At 47.4% G+C, this 14,545-nt stretch overlaps 1 protein-coding gene across 4 annotated transcripts in view; it reads right to left on the bottom strand.

Moving 5' to 3' along the window:
* ALPK3 (alpha kinase 3) overlaps positions 1–10,604 on the bottom strand; it is a 33,885-nt gene extending 23,281 nt beyond the window's left edge. The window contains exons 1-2 of one of the 4 annotated variants that reach the window (XM_027466655.3): positions 10,353–10,604; positions 756–794 (exon numbers count right to left, since the gene is read on the bottom strand). In XM_027466655.3, the coding sequence (XP_027322456.2) occupies positions 756–794; positions 10,353–10,519 (206 nt within the window). In that variant the 5' untranslated portion in view covers positions 10,520–10,604. Of the gene's footprint in view, positions 1–200; positions 386–755; positions 795–10,352 lie in introns of those variants that run through there. The other 3 variants (XM_038184739.2, XM_038184741.2, XM_038184740.2) reach the window with 3 other exon arrangements.
* Positions 10,605–14,545: the final 3,941 nt, after the last annotated feature.

Below are 14,545 nucleotides of genomic sequence, written 5' to 3'. Positions count from 1 at the left end.
TACAAGGCAGCAGCCACTCTTCCTCTGAGCCTTCCTGAAGCGGCATCTTTGCTGCAGAAAAAGCCCTGTAGACTAGGAAGAGGACACCAGCAATTCAGTAGCCTTTTTACATTAAAGAGGGATTTCCATACAAAAGTAGTCTGCAGGAAAATGAGATCTGAGAAGTGTTTTCTTCTTCTTCACAGTTTTCTTTTCCTGACCTTTTGGTTAACAATCCCACAGCTACAGGGGTGTTCTGGAGAGGCCTTTCCATCCACAGTCAATCCTCTACTTGCTTCTGCAGCAAACCAGGAATGCCCACTGACTTCCAAACGTGCTCTTTTGCCAAAGTCCAGCTGTACAAGTGCATTTCATGGCAGAGTCCAAATGAAAGAGGATCCTCATGCTAAGGCAGAGGGTGATGGGGAAAGAAGAAAATTCCTTCTTTGAAAGTGTCAGGGCAGGAACATCTAATTTGTAATGTCTCTGTATGGAAGTCTCACTTTAATATCAAGAAGTAGCTGAACAAACTGTACACCCATCCTCTTTGGCCAGGGAATATGAATATTTCTTGCACCTTATCACAGGAATTACAATGAACATTCACTTTGCTGTCCGCAGTTCAAGCAAGTATTAGGGATGCATTCATGCAGAATAAGACTGTTAGACCACTCCAGGGCTCTCTTTAATTAGTACTAAAGCATTACGGATTAATCGTGTGCAGCCAGATTCAGCAAAGTGTTTGGTCAGAGAAGTTTAATGCAATGTAGTTTTACCTTCCTAAACTGGAGAGAGAGAATCTGCTGCTTGATAAGCTAAGCAAAAAACAGCATAAAAACCATTAGATAAAAAAGCATGGAAAGGAGCTGAAATAAACCGTTACAGAGACGTATTAATGTGAGTTGTTTTGCACAGGTCATAGTTCCTATTAAAAGAAGGTACAGCTGCCTTACTCAGGCTGACTGCCAGGACGAGCAAGCCACGTTGTAAATTGAAATCAAAGGCTGTAAAAATGAAACATTCATTAACTGCAGAGAATAAGTGTCAGGACATTTATACAAGTAGGTTTCCAAGAAGCAGCACCTGAGCCTTCCATGCACCATCTGCAGCGTTGTGCTTGAAGCAGGCAGCTCCACCCAGGTAAGTGGCCCTCAAGAGTACAGCCTGCTGCAAAGCCACTTGTCTGCCCACAAACAGGTGGCCTGAGCTGGTCACCTCCGTCCTTCCAAGGACAGAGGTACCAGGGTTTTGGAGAAGCTGAAAATGCTCCAGTCACCATACACTGCTTTCTGGATTGTCAGCCAAATCACTAAGGGCTGGCCAAAAAAACCCAAAAAAAAACAAAAAACAAAAAAAAACAAAAAAACAAAAAAAAACAAAAAAAAAAACAAAAAAAAAAAACACAGCAAAACAAACAAACAAAAACTATAATAAAATACAGACTTTTCATGAATCTACAGGTTTTGTCTTCTTTGCAGGAGCATTGTATAAAATCAGCCATTTCAGGGAATGAAATCCAAAACCAAACCCTACCCAAGACACCCAGATGAGTTACTTACCAACAGCCACCAGCTCTCCCAGAGGAGTGTCTTCAGGGGCTCACATCCGCAGCCAAATTACCCACACTGTCATTTTGTGGCAGCAGCAGCCCTTGCGGGCTGTAGGAAATAAACTCAGCACAGACCCACAGCAGCCAGGACTGGTTCATCAGACTGTGCCCTGAGTTCATCTACATAAGAACCGTAAGTCTAGAACTAGGTACCAGCTAGTCTGCAGCACGCAAGCTCCCTGACTTAATCACACTGAAATACACGATCATTGTGTCTACTACAACCTCGCCACTTGGCCTCAGAGGTGACTGGAGTGTGGACATGCCCTTTGGGTTGTAAGGCATCAGACCTTACCAGCCTGGGACGCTGGAGCACTGCTGAACAACCAAACCTCTGTGCCTTCTGATGGTGCTACAACGGGCAGCATGAAGAGCTAAGAAAGGTGAACACCTCCAGGTCTCCTGCCCAAATTACCACGCCTGGGCTCTGCATGTGTCCCAGTTGCACAGAAGTCAGCAGAACTCAGTCTTGTCCTAAAAATGACTACAGAAGGCCTCTGGGAACTGCTACTGCCAACCCTGCAGCACTTCCACCTGTAGATGAAGAACTAACATGCAAGTCACTTTAATTGCATGTGTAGAGACTCTTAGTAGAAGAGCAGCCTCCTGAAGAGCTCCCTGACTCCTTTTGCTCAGATCAGGGGAGCAAGGACAGATCAGACAGAGGAAGTTTTAGGCAGCCACTCGGGAGCGGCTCTAACCCAACAAACACGGGTGGCACTTGCCCTTTCAGCAGCAGCTTCACCCTCTCCACCCCCAGCCGCATGACCCTGATCTCTTCCCAGTGCCAATACTGCTCATGCCACCAGAGGATGAGTGGATCAGGAGCTATCTGGCTGGAAAAGCATCAAACACTAACCAAAACAGGTCGACGATCAGCTGCCTGATCCATCTTGCGTGCAGTGAGTTGGCCCATGGGAGAAGTCTGAGGAACTTCAGCCTTTGGCTTTTCCAGTTGAGCCCCAGCACCTGGGGCATCCCTTTGAGCTCCAAGCCCTTTCCAGCACTACAAGGCTCTGGCAGTACCTGCCTTACTGACCAGCACATCGCTTTGCCTTCACCATTCCTGCCCAGCCCAACGCTTTAAGAGAGCTCCAATTCCTCTGAGCTGCTTTCCAACAGTAAAGGAACCCCAAAATGTTTTGCATACCCACTAAAAGGGAAACCATCTCCTTTTGACCTCCAGAAACATAAAGGACACAGGCATTGCTTGAGGAGCCAGGAGGGTAGATCCTAAAATGCCTGCTGGAGAGTGCTATCATTAGCAGAAGCAGTGTTTCAGTCATGCTTTCTTGCACAAGACAGACAGGGAGGTGTCTTGTCTCCAACGTAAAGCAAATCATTCAAGAGGCAAGAGTCAGAATGAAGGGTGCTTGTGACACAACCCCCTTCTGCTCACGTACGTGATCAAGCAGTGAACACCGTCAGCACTTTTAATTCCCAGCGTACAGCACACAGCCCAGGCTTTATTCACTGCATGTCCTGAAACATTATGCTAAATATTGCACTGACGGTCTCTTGAGGAGCCCTAATACTATCAAAAAAAAGAAAGACACCACCATTAAGAGCACAGGCATTAACTAAAGTTTAACCTCAATACGCTAAGGAACTAAGCAAACTTTTATTTTTTTACAGACTAGAGATTTAAGCCCAGAGAGAGTAAGATCAAATTCTAAAAGCTCCAGCTACAACAGCCCTGCCTGCAGGCAGCTGGCGTTTCTCTTCATTTTAATTAAGTTTACAGCATACCCACACAGAGCTGCACCAGCATAACTACATAAGAGTCTAAACCAAACCTATTAACTTGGAAATGCGGGACTCCTGTGCAAGGCACGACAGATGCCCCAGCACGCCTAGCTTGATACGCCTTGGGATTGGGCTGTCCATATCCTCAGCTCTCCAGAGACTTGTTAGTGTACACAGTGCAGGATTCTGCTAATTAAATGCAGCATCTACAGCGGATATATCTCCTCTGAGCAAGCTTGAGGGATATAGGATAAAGGCAGCAGCTTAGCTTATCCTGAGATATGAATCAAGGTCTAAAGGCACTGGTTTCTCTCCACCGGAGAAAGGGGGCTCTGGATGCTTAGATTGGAGAGGTCTGCTCTGTGCATGCCCAATGCTTGTGGGAGGAAAGTCTCTGCAGGCTATGAGGTAAGAGACAGCTTGGTAAAAGCTAGCCCCAAAAGTGCAGGTTTGGTTATTAACTGCTGTTGCACCAGCCCATGAGAGCTACACCCCGCTGCTCAGCCTCAGCTCTTCTTAAATTTCCTTTCATGAGATGCTTTCAAATTTTGGACATTTATCACCCTCTCATAGGTGTTAGCCCTTCACCTGCTTGTAATTTCCTTCAGAAATGAAGACTATCTCCCCCATTTTTCATGCACTTGCCAAATTTCAGTCTTGCTGCAAGGGCAGGAGGTAGAACTCAACACCACTCACTTCCTAATCACTAAAAGTTTTGCTCAAATTGATGGCCTAGTCTGGTACATCACCTCACAGGGGAGGACAAGTTAATTGCTCTAAAAACAGACTTTAAATCCAGTATCTTTTCTAATCCCTCTTGTGCAGTCACTGCACAAAATCCTCATTTCTCTGTTTCTTTATCTGGGAGTGAAGAAAGCATTCTCCTTCCAGCTCAGGTCCTCACATGGATGTCAACAGGAGTTCATGAGACACTGAAATATGCCTTGCAGTAGCTTCATCCTCACGTGGACATGGACTCGACCTGCAACAGTCACTAATACATTTCAGTGCTCTTCTACAGCACGAAGATTGAGCTGCACTAGCTGTCCAGTGCAACACGTGAACAGAGAAATGCCTCGATGACAGCAAGCCCAAGACCTCCGAGTTATGTTCTGAAGGAAACAGCATTGCAGAAAACTCAGCGTAAGAACCCATGAAGAATGGGGCAGAACACCCCCAGGACACAGGGACTGCCCTGACAGTCCCGTGCAGATGCTCCCTCCCACTGCCACTCTGACCCGTGATATTACTGGGCATGTTTTGCACATGCAGTCTCCTAAGGATAAGATTTCACATGAACTTCTCTGCCTCCAAGGTTAATACTACTTGAGGCAAACACAAGCCACTCTGAACGTTTTCTCAGCTGTCAGTAGCCAAGCATTTCTGATTTTTGAAAGACAACAACGAAGCTTTCATGTACATGTGGTTATGCTTAAGGCTTCTTTCCTGCCATGTGTCCCACTTCTTATCAAGCACTTCATGCATACACGGAAAAAGTGTGTTTGTGTTTCATACACTGTGGCAGTAATTATCAGCTACCTTGTGATAAACTAGCTGTGAGTGCTGTGGAGTTGTACAAGACACATTGTTATTTTACAGACTGGAAAATGGATGTATTGAGTCTTTACTTGTCAAGGTCACAGAATAAATCGATGTTAGAGCTGGAGAAATATGGTATTTTTCTGCAAGTAATTTACTCCAAGACAAATGAACATGGACTGGAATGTTACAATTCAGAGCTAGATTTCATTAACAGGGAAGGTGGAAAACAATAAATTGAGTTACATGTTCCCGTATCAACTGCTGTAACACTCAGGAGATGCTTTAGATTTGTGTATTTAAACTCCAAAGTATCACTGTCTTTATTACCCAAATTAACTTTACAGCTAGAAGAAAGACATCAAGAAACAAGAATGGACAAAAAGCTCTTCTATCTTCCCCTTCTCAAACCTGCTGATGCTATAAGAGGTGAGAGACAGTGTGAAATAACAGCCTCATTCATCCAGACCCTTCCTTCCCTAGCTGAGACAGGGCGAGGATGGAGCAGATTTTAATTTCTTCTCCTGGAATCTGCCTCTTTTGCAACCTCCCTCTACACAATGAAAGGGGATTGCGGGTCTGGGAAATGTCTCCATTTATGAGGTTTCCGGAGAAGAGCAAAGTTCATACCTGTGATCTATTTTAAATTTGAGCACTGCTCTTGAAGGACACTGTTTGTTCAGCTCCACGTCGTGATCTTTCACTTTTGGTTATCATCTTATCAGTCTACACATCCAGCTTTACCTAACTTTCTACCAGACGAGGACAGGACACCTTAAAAAGGACTGAAGAAAACACAGCTTGGGATTATTATTCATAGCATACAGCTGTCAAGGAGCCCAATCAAACCAGGCATGACTGCACATACAGCCGTACCTACGGGAAAAAGACACCTCTACCCTCAGGAGCCTGCAGACTGCAGATCAGCCCATTAATGCCTTCGTTTTTGTCTTTTGAGCAAGTATTGGATGAGCGTCCTTCAAAATCTGGGACACTTCTGTTACACAAGAGATGCACCAAATTCCCTCCGAAGCCACAGTTGGTTTCCTATCAGGAATTTATACAGATCACTGCCAAAAGCGAGGTCTCACAAGAAGTTACAGATGCCCAGCTGCTGAAGAGGGAATTCCTCTGAACTAAGACAGCTAACCATGCATTTCAGGAGCTAAGCAGCCCTGCGTTTTCAGCTCACTTTATTATAGTAACAGCTCTTTTCACCTTAATTTGTTATTACGTGCAAAGGAAGAGATCCAAGATAGGGAACCGTTCTTAGCCAGAAAAGCCGGGTACATAGAAAAATGACGGCAAGGCACCCTCTTAAACTCAACTGCCACCACAGCCAGAAACGGCTGTCCAAGAAAAGATCAGAGGGAATGTCACTATACTCTATAAATAGCTGCGTATGACGAAGCTATGACAGCAGAAAGATATTTAAGCAAGGAGGCAACGCTTTAACAAGACCTAGTAGCAGACATCCGCACTAGATGAGAGGTACTGATCATTTCCAACAGAAGAGTCGGCCTAGCACTCAAATGAAACCTTTGTCATAAGTTTTCATATAAAAAAAAAAAAGTATCTCCGCACTAGATGTCTTCCAAAGTCGGCTAGTTCTTACAAAAAGGACACTAATAGAGACTTTCTGAAGTCATGAATGCAGCTAAGGCAGATCCTGGACAGGACTGGCAGCTTTTCCTCTCACTTTGTAAAGTAATTATAGTCCGCTGCTTTAAGACATAAGAGTTTAAAAACATGACAAAAACAAAACCACTTGGTGGCTGCGAGGGCAAGGCAAGTCACCATACCTGCTGCTCCTCATTGCCCGTTATCAGATAAATTAAAAGACAGAGGAGAGCCAGTAATTGATGGTCTCTGAACTGGCTGTTCAAAGGGAAAGACTCCTATTAAAGACCAGTTCTCAAGTGCACAAAAGGTAAATATCCTAGATACTCTCTTTAATAAAGGGATGATATTCTTTATCATGGGGTGCATGAGCCACTGCACTGCTGGTCGGTCAAAGGCAGTGATTTTCCTGCTCTGCACTGGTGCGGCCTCACCTTGAGAGCTGTGTGCAGCTTGAGGTGCCGCAAAATTAGAGAGTGCTCCAAAGAGCGCAACAAAAATGGTGAAAGGTCTGGAGGGCAAGGTGTATGAGGAGCAACTGAAGTCCCTTGGTTCGTTCAGCCTAGAGAAGGCTGAAGGGAGGCCTCGTGGTGGCCTGAAGCTTCCTCCCGAAGGAAGCGGAGCAGCTTGGGCTGAGCTCTGCTCTCTGGGGACAGGGACAGGACCCGAGGGAACGGCATGGAGCTGAGACAGGGCAGGGTCAGGCTGGGGTGTCAGGAAGAGGTTCTTCACAGAGAGGGTGGTCAGGCACTGGGACAGGCTCCCCAGGGCAGTGGTCAAGGCACTGAGCGTGCTGGAGTTCAAAAAGCATTTGGACAACACTCAGCCACGTGGTCTGATTTTTGGGTGGTCCTGTGTGGAGCCAGGAGTTAGACTCAATGATCCTTGTGTGTCTCTGCCAACTCAGGACAGTCCATGAATATAGCAATTCTCAACACCTCTGTTCTTCGGAATTCTGTAGCATCACCCCAGCGATTTCTCCAAGTTAAAAAATGGAAAAGCACATACCAGTTTCCAATTAGGAATTCTTCAATTTACACACCACTTTCCTACTATGGGCTTAGGGAAGCCAACTGAGACCATCTAGGCTATTCTCTACATGGCTCATTAATAGAAGTATGCTGGTGAAACTTTTTCATGAGTTGTCCCTAACCTCAGTCTATTTTCACAAAGATTTCCTCATCATGTCACTACTCTCTCTAGTCTTTTCCTTTGGGAACTGGTGATGAGAGCAGGCAAGTATTTCAGCTAAACACTCCACAAATACATACAGAGACAGCAATAGAGAAAAAAACACACATACTTTCTTTGGATCACTGTATCCATTTCTGCTCTCCAACCACCAAAACAGCCTCCCACTGCAATTCTGTGTCTGCATCACTCGTCCCATGCTCATCAGCTTCAAACCCACCAAATTCAAATACATTCTGCATTAAAGAAAACTGCTGAATGTTATCTGCTGTTCTGCACGTCACTCATCTTGCTTTTCAAGTTCTCCCAGGCAAGCTCTCCAGATGTTCCCGGATTTAATTAAATTCATAATTGCTTTCTGAAAGCCTCCTCGCTACATCATTCCTACTCACTTGCTTTCCAGAATTGTTATGATACATTATTTAATTACAGGACAAAAAGCCCCACTTCATTCAAACCCTTGCCCTGCATCATAGACCGCGATGCAGTTTCACAGCAAGTTTCCACACAGCCTGGCTCAAATCTTCTGCACTTGTAGACATACTCCAGGCTGTGCAGGGAGCAAGACTTCTATATTACTCTTCCCCTGTTCATTAGAGAAACTGGAAGATGTCACAAATACAGGGAAAGGTCAGTTTTGCTATTTAGCAAATATCTATTCACTGCTCCTTGTAACGGAAGGGGCAGCCACTGAAGTTAAATGGCAAAATGAAATTACCTTTCTATAGGCTTTGATGTCCCAGTCCTTGAATGGGTTGAAAAAGGAATTGGACAATTTGTGGAAAACGAATCCACTGCCAATTTGATCTTTGCAGCAGTGTCACTTTGTCACTTTTTCTGCAAAAGCATAAGGCTCCTACATACGGAAACTGGGGTGCTGCCAACACACAGTGCTCTCATGGCAATGTCAAGGTGTTCAGGGCTAGGAGCTTTGCAGTCAAGGAGCGGTATTGCTGTGCAGTATTGAGCAGCACAGTCAACACATCCCAGAGATGCCAGGCTCGCCCACATCACTCTGCATCTTCCTTAGTGGCCTCGAGCAAAATCTCTGGGATCTGGGGAAGCCAGCTGGGAACACTGGAAGTATTAGTTGAGGACTGCTGAACCCTCCCTTATGGCTAAACAGATTAAAGCTGCAATTTGAACATACTGGGAGGGGGGGGGGGGGGGGGGGGATGAATAGAGAATCAAGCTCTAGGCAAAAGGCCTCAACATCTTATTAAAGACTCTACCTTTAATCTGTAGAATGGAGGTACTGGGCTCAATTACACATTTCCTTTGCAGCATTAAGCATGGTCTGAGGTCACAGGTTGGTTGTGAATACTGCATGTGTATTTCTTGGTACTGAAGATGCTAGGGTACACAGCCAGATTGCAATTAGATTGCACACTACAATACAAGCACAAAGGAACTGAATTAAGGCAACTTAACTTTGGCATTACCCCAGCTTTAACATCTGACTGCCAGGCAGCATGTTTCCATCTCTTTCGGTGCTCTATTTATTTTCACAAATCTCAGATTATTTGAGGCATCAACCCTTGACATGCTGGAAATGGATTATTTATAAATCGTCGATAAGGAAGATGCACACTCAATTCAAGAGCTTACAGGTTGAAGAGTACTCATAGCAAATTCAAAGTAATTTAAAGGCTTCATTTTGAACAACTAATGCTTTAACCAACACCTTCGCCTTCACTGGCACGTTGCCTTGCATTCACTAACCTCAGCCAGTCCGAGTTAACAACATGTTTATCATACCTTCTCCCCTGAGAACAAAGCCTCATTCCTACCACAGACCTCCTGCCTGAGGCCATTTCTAACCCAGGAATGTAGTTCTCGTCACTGCTCAGCCCGTATCTACATAGTAGAAATGCCTTTTTGGCAATAAGATAAGGCACCCGCACAGCGGGCCCCTTGCATGGAGTCTGGTGTAGATAACACCGGCAGTTTCACTACTACGAAGCCAGAAAGGGCAGGGCAGGATCCTGCAGGCAAGTTTAACCTCAAAAATTCTGAGGTTTAAATAAAAAATAAAAATAAATAAAATAAAAAAAGGAAGAAGAAGACGGAAGCTCATGTCTGTCAGGTTTTCACAGCATGAAAGTCCGCTCAGCCCCGTTACAAGATGCACGATGCTGACCGCCCCTGCCCCAGCAACAGCCACAGAAATACACCCGCAGGGAAGCGAGGAGCGAACACACGCCACATCGCTTTTGGGATGCGCCTGGGTTCTCATTGATCCAGCTGGCCTCTGCTATCCTGCTGTAACCCTGGCAGGGCCCCCCGGGGCATGCGGACACGGCACTCCCAGCCCTGCGCCGCCTTCACCCTCAGCAGCGCCCGGCAGCCTCCAGCCGCTCACCACCCGGGTGTGCCCCTGGCTGCGGGCTGGATGGCCGCCCACTGCCCGGGACAAGAGCCTGGCCTTCCGCACTGGTGCTCCACCTTTTAACACAGCTGGATTTCACCTCCCAGCTCCCAAATCAGTCATTTTGGTTCCCCACCATCTCCTCGGAAGCCTGTCCGCAGGCAGCGATGCCGTGCCCAGCACTCAGCGGGCACACCCCAGAGGTGCCCACCGCGTCCCTCCCCATCCCCAGCCCACGACTAAAGACCCCCGACGGGGCGAGCAGAGCCCCCTGCAGCACCCCCTCCTCGCCGCCCTCACCTGTTCTGGGGCCGGATGCTCAGCAGGTAACTACGCCGGTTGGGCCGAGAAGCCCAGGCCGCGCTCTCGGCCTCCTCCGCTCCCTCGACGCTGCCCGGCCGAAGCGGCGGCGACAGCCTCCCGTTACCGGCGTACGAGTTACCGAGGGCCCGGCGTGGCGAGCCCATGGCGGCGGCCGGGCTGTGGCTGCCCCTGCCCTTGGCCGCCGCCGCCGCCGCTGCCGGCCCTGTCAATCACTGCTGGCATTTATAGGCGCCCCGCACATGGCGCTGTCAGTCGGGGCGGTGGAGTCGTGACGTTGGGGGCCTCCCCCCCCCCCCCACAGCCAGCCCCAGGTCCCCTCGACGGGTTTTTAATCGTAATTCACAGCGTGGTGGGCAGTTTGAGGGGTTGGGGGTTCCCAAAGGTGGCTCGGGATCGGCTGCGAAATGCCTTAGTGCTTCAAAGGCACAATCTGTGTGTGGTGCTGTGATTGTTGGCCTGGGGTCAGTCCCAGGAGTGTTTTGCACTCTGGCAGCTGTTTTTCCCCCCAGGTTCCTGATTTGCTGGTATTTATTCAGTCTCCCCGAAGAGGACAGCGTGAAACAGGGCTGTAAGAGGTGGGTGCACGCGGCGAAAGATTAGTGAGAGTGATTTAACGCCAGATGAAAACGTAACCCGTAATAGAATTGGATTTCCTCTTGTTCCACCTTCATCTTGCCTGTCAAGCGGCTGTGCTGAGTGCTGCAGGCGTGTTGCCGGTGACACTGCGTCCCTGCGGAGCGGGATTGATGGATGGCACAGCTCTGCTGTGCGGGCTGCCCACGGCGGTGTGCCCAGAGCCTGCAAGGAGAAAACAACAGCAGGCATTGCTGCAAAAGAGACGAGATCGTGGCAGAGAGGTCCGGATTGGGAAAGACAACAGGCTTTGAGCTGATCCCTGCCTGGGCAGGTGAGAGAATGAGTGTGACAGCAAGCAGCGAGGCAGGTGATGGCTGCACAGGACATCCCCAGCTCCTCATCCACAGCAAACACTGGGGTTTGGAAGGTGACCTCTGATAGGGACTGGCGTGACAGTGTGCCAGCTGTACACCTGGGTCCCTCCAGGACCTGAGCTCATGCACTCAGCATGCCAGGAGCTGGCACCTGCACCCTCTTTTTCCCATTGCCTCCCACTGAGACGTGCACACACACAAGCAGGTCTCTGATATGTGTACCTACAGTTCATCAGGGCTCATCCTTGTTACCCGGAGTGTGACTTACTATTGGCACTCAGTCTTTTTTACTTTTCCAGAGGTTTATGATGGAAACACAGTATCAGTGTGCGTGGCACATGGAAGGGAGAAGTCAACAGGCCCAGATCAGGAACCCCAGAAAGGACACTAAAAACAGCAAAGGTGCTGGGTGACACCTGGACACGAAGCCACAATATCGATGTGCAGCAACAGCGGGTTGATATAACACAGTCTGGTCCTCAGATGCCTTTTGTCACTGGTATATCAAACTTTGAGCCAAGTGGAAAGGGAGATTACAACTGAGGTTACAACTTGAGCCAGATACGCATGTGGAGAAACTGACGGCCACCAAGGAAGTTATCAAGCCCAGCAGATGCCCAAGCCTGCACAGAGGGGAGGGTGGTGACATCTGTAGGCCAAGGTGTGGGGAGAAAGTTGCAAGGAGTATGTAGGGAATCCAGACATGCAGTCTAGTAGAGCAGCACTTGCAGACAACACCAGATCCAAAGCCAGGACCTCCGGGTGAATTTTTCTCTCATATAAGACTTGCAGGTCTCCACTCAAGCCATGGTGAAATACATTTCTTAGCTCAGATCTCAGGACTATCTTGCATTTGGGCAGTGTTTTGGAAGGAGCCTTGTGTCATTTCAGGTGTAGGTACTGGAGTTTGTTTTTTGCAGATCTCTGTAGCAGGTAATTGTGCTATCAAGCATGTAAATAGCTGGATGTGTGACACCAGAGAGAATACTTGGTCTTGGCAAATGCAAAGGAGATGGACCCCATCAGACTTTTGGAGTTGTTCCTAGGAAATACGGGGAGAAAGGGAAGTCTGAGAGGGCTGACTAAATATCTCACCAGGCAGTAAAATAACAGATGAAAGTCTGTGATGACAAATGTGACATGATTCACAGAGGAAGCAATGACAGGCATTTTCCATAGGCAGTGGTGGGATCTGCCACTCAGGAAGAATCCATCTCAAGCAGAATATAGCAGACCTGAAAAGAAGAGGAAAAAACAAACAAACAAACAAACAAAATCCAAACCAAACCAAAACCAAAACCAATCAACCAACCAACCAAACAAAGAACACAACAACTCACAGAAGGGAAGGAAGGATGATCAGAGAGCAGAACTGACTGCTGCTTGGAGAACACTTGCATAGACTGGGGCTCCTCAGCCTGGAAGGAACAACTGAGGTGTATATGACAGAGATACGCATGGTCCCGAGGGTCAAGGAGAGAGTGTCTATCAAAATAAGACCACGGGCAACAAGTGAAGTTAGCAGGAGTTAGTCAGTAAAAGAGAGGTGTTTCCTTATGCACCTTGGCATTAAGCTGCTTCCACACATTGCTGTGGCTGCTGAATGTTAGTGGGGGGTTAAAAAAAGAAGGACAAGTCTATGGAAGGCAAATTTCTTGAGATTTCCTCAGGACAAAGATACTAGCTTTGCTTTAAAAAGCTTAAAGAAGTGTTCAAGCTATGAAAGAAGAATATTTGCTGTGTGCGTGCACCAATCTCACACCCTGTGCTGTGCTTCAGCTGCTGCCCGATGTGACAGGCAGGATGCTAGGATGGGACGCCCAATGTGTCATTCTCCTGTCCCCATTTTTTTTTTTTTTTCTGAAAGGAGGACTTTCAGGTCCCACAACTTCAGGAAACCTGGACTTAAGTCCCATGATATGAATTACACATCATTTTACTGTGCCATCACGCTGAGCTCTATCTTTCGGGGTGTTGCCCTGATAGAATAGACACTCATCTTGAGAAGGGTGTGCAGAACAGGTGAGTCTTTGTGTTGGGGATGAAACTGTGTCCAGTTTCAGACTCTCCAATACAGGAAAGACATTGATACACTGGAGTGAGTCCAGTGAAGACCACCAAGGCAATTAAGGGATTTCAGGCGCATGCCATACAAGGAGAGCCGGAGAGAACTAGGCTTACATCTTAATCAGAGGTCTAAATGGAGACCCGCTTGCTGTGTTCAGTACCTCTTGGGTGGGCACAGACCAAACGGAGCCAGCCACTTCCCAGAGGTCCAGAGTGATAGACTGAGAGGCAACAAAGACAAGCTGCAAGGAGGAAAATTCAGATTAGATGTTAAGGAAAAATAAATAAATAAATTGCCCCATCAGGGGGACCAAACAATGCAACAGGGGCCAAGAGGTAAGTGATCTCCATCCTTGGAAATTGTTAAATGTGGATGAGACAAGATGCTGGCCAACAGATACAGGTCCTGCTTGGAGTGAGGGGCTGGATCAGAGACCTGGAGGTGCTCCTTCTCACCCCAGTTATGCTGTGGTTCTGCTCTTCACCCCACTAGCAAACGGAAACCTGGGTGGCAGAAGCAGGTTTAACACCTAGCAACTTAAGTGTGGTGGGATGAATCCTGCTGCAGTGTTTAAGCCTTCCCCTAGACACATGGTGAATGTGTATTTTTTCTGCCCTTTCAGGCTCTGTATGGTTCCTGTGCCAGTCACCCTGCTGAGACAGAGCTTTCTCTTGCAGCATTTGCTCTCCAGTCATTCTGTTTGCAGAGTGACAGTGCCCTCTGCTCCTGTCTCCATTTGGAAACTTGCTCTCGCAGCATTAAGTTTTTGAAGTCTAAGCCAGTCAGCCACAAGGCTTCAAGCCTTGTTAGCAAAGCTTTCGTCCTCTGCCTGCAAATCCAGCGCTGACTCACAGCAAGTGTCACAGATGTTTTCTCACTCCTCTCACACAGTATATCCTTCCCTTTCCCATCCTGCACACACACACGGGTTCCTCCCTTTCTAAAATAACAGGTTTCTTCCTGCTCTCCAGCACAATGTCAAAAAACTACACCATTGGCATGCAGAAAAAAACATATTCTTGACCAAATATTCATGCAGAATGTGGCATGGCAGGGCTTTTAATGACCCAAGGACAAGCAGAACAGACTAGGCTTATAATAGAGGATGCTAGCCCTGAAACCCAAAGAAGTGATCTATGGGGAATGCAGCA

This window comes from Anas platyrhynchos, chromosome 11 (assembly GCF_047663525.1).
Source record: "Anas platyrhynchos isolate ZD024472 breed Pekin duck chromosome 11, IASCAAS_PekinDuck_T2T, whole genome shotgun sequence".
Taxonomy (NCBI): Eukaryota; Metazoa; Chordata; class Aves; order Anseriformes; family Anatidae; genus Anas; species Anas platyrhynchos.
Note: the sequence above shows the minus strand (reverse complement) of the source record. Positions and strands in the feature narration are given on the sequence as shown.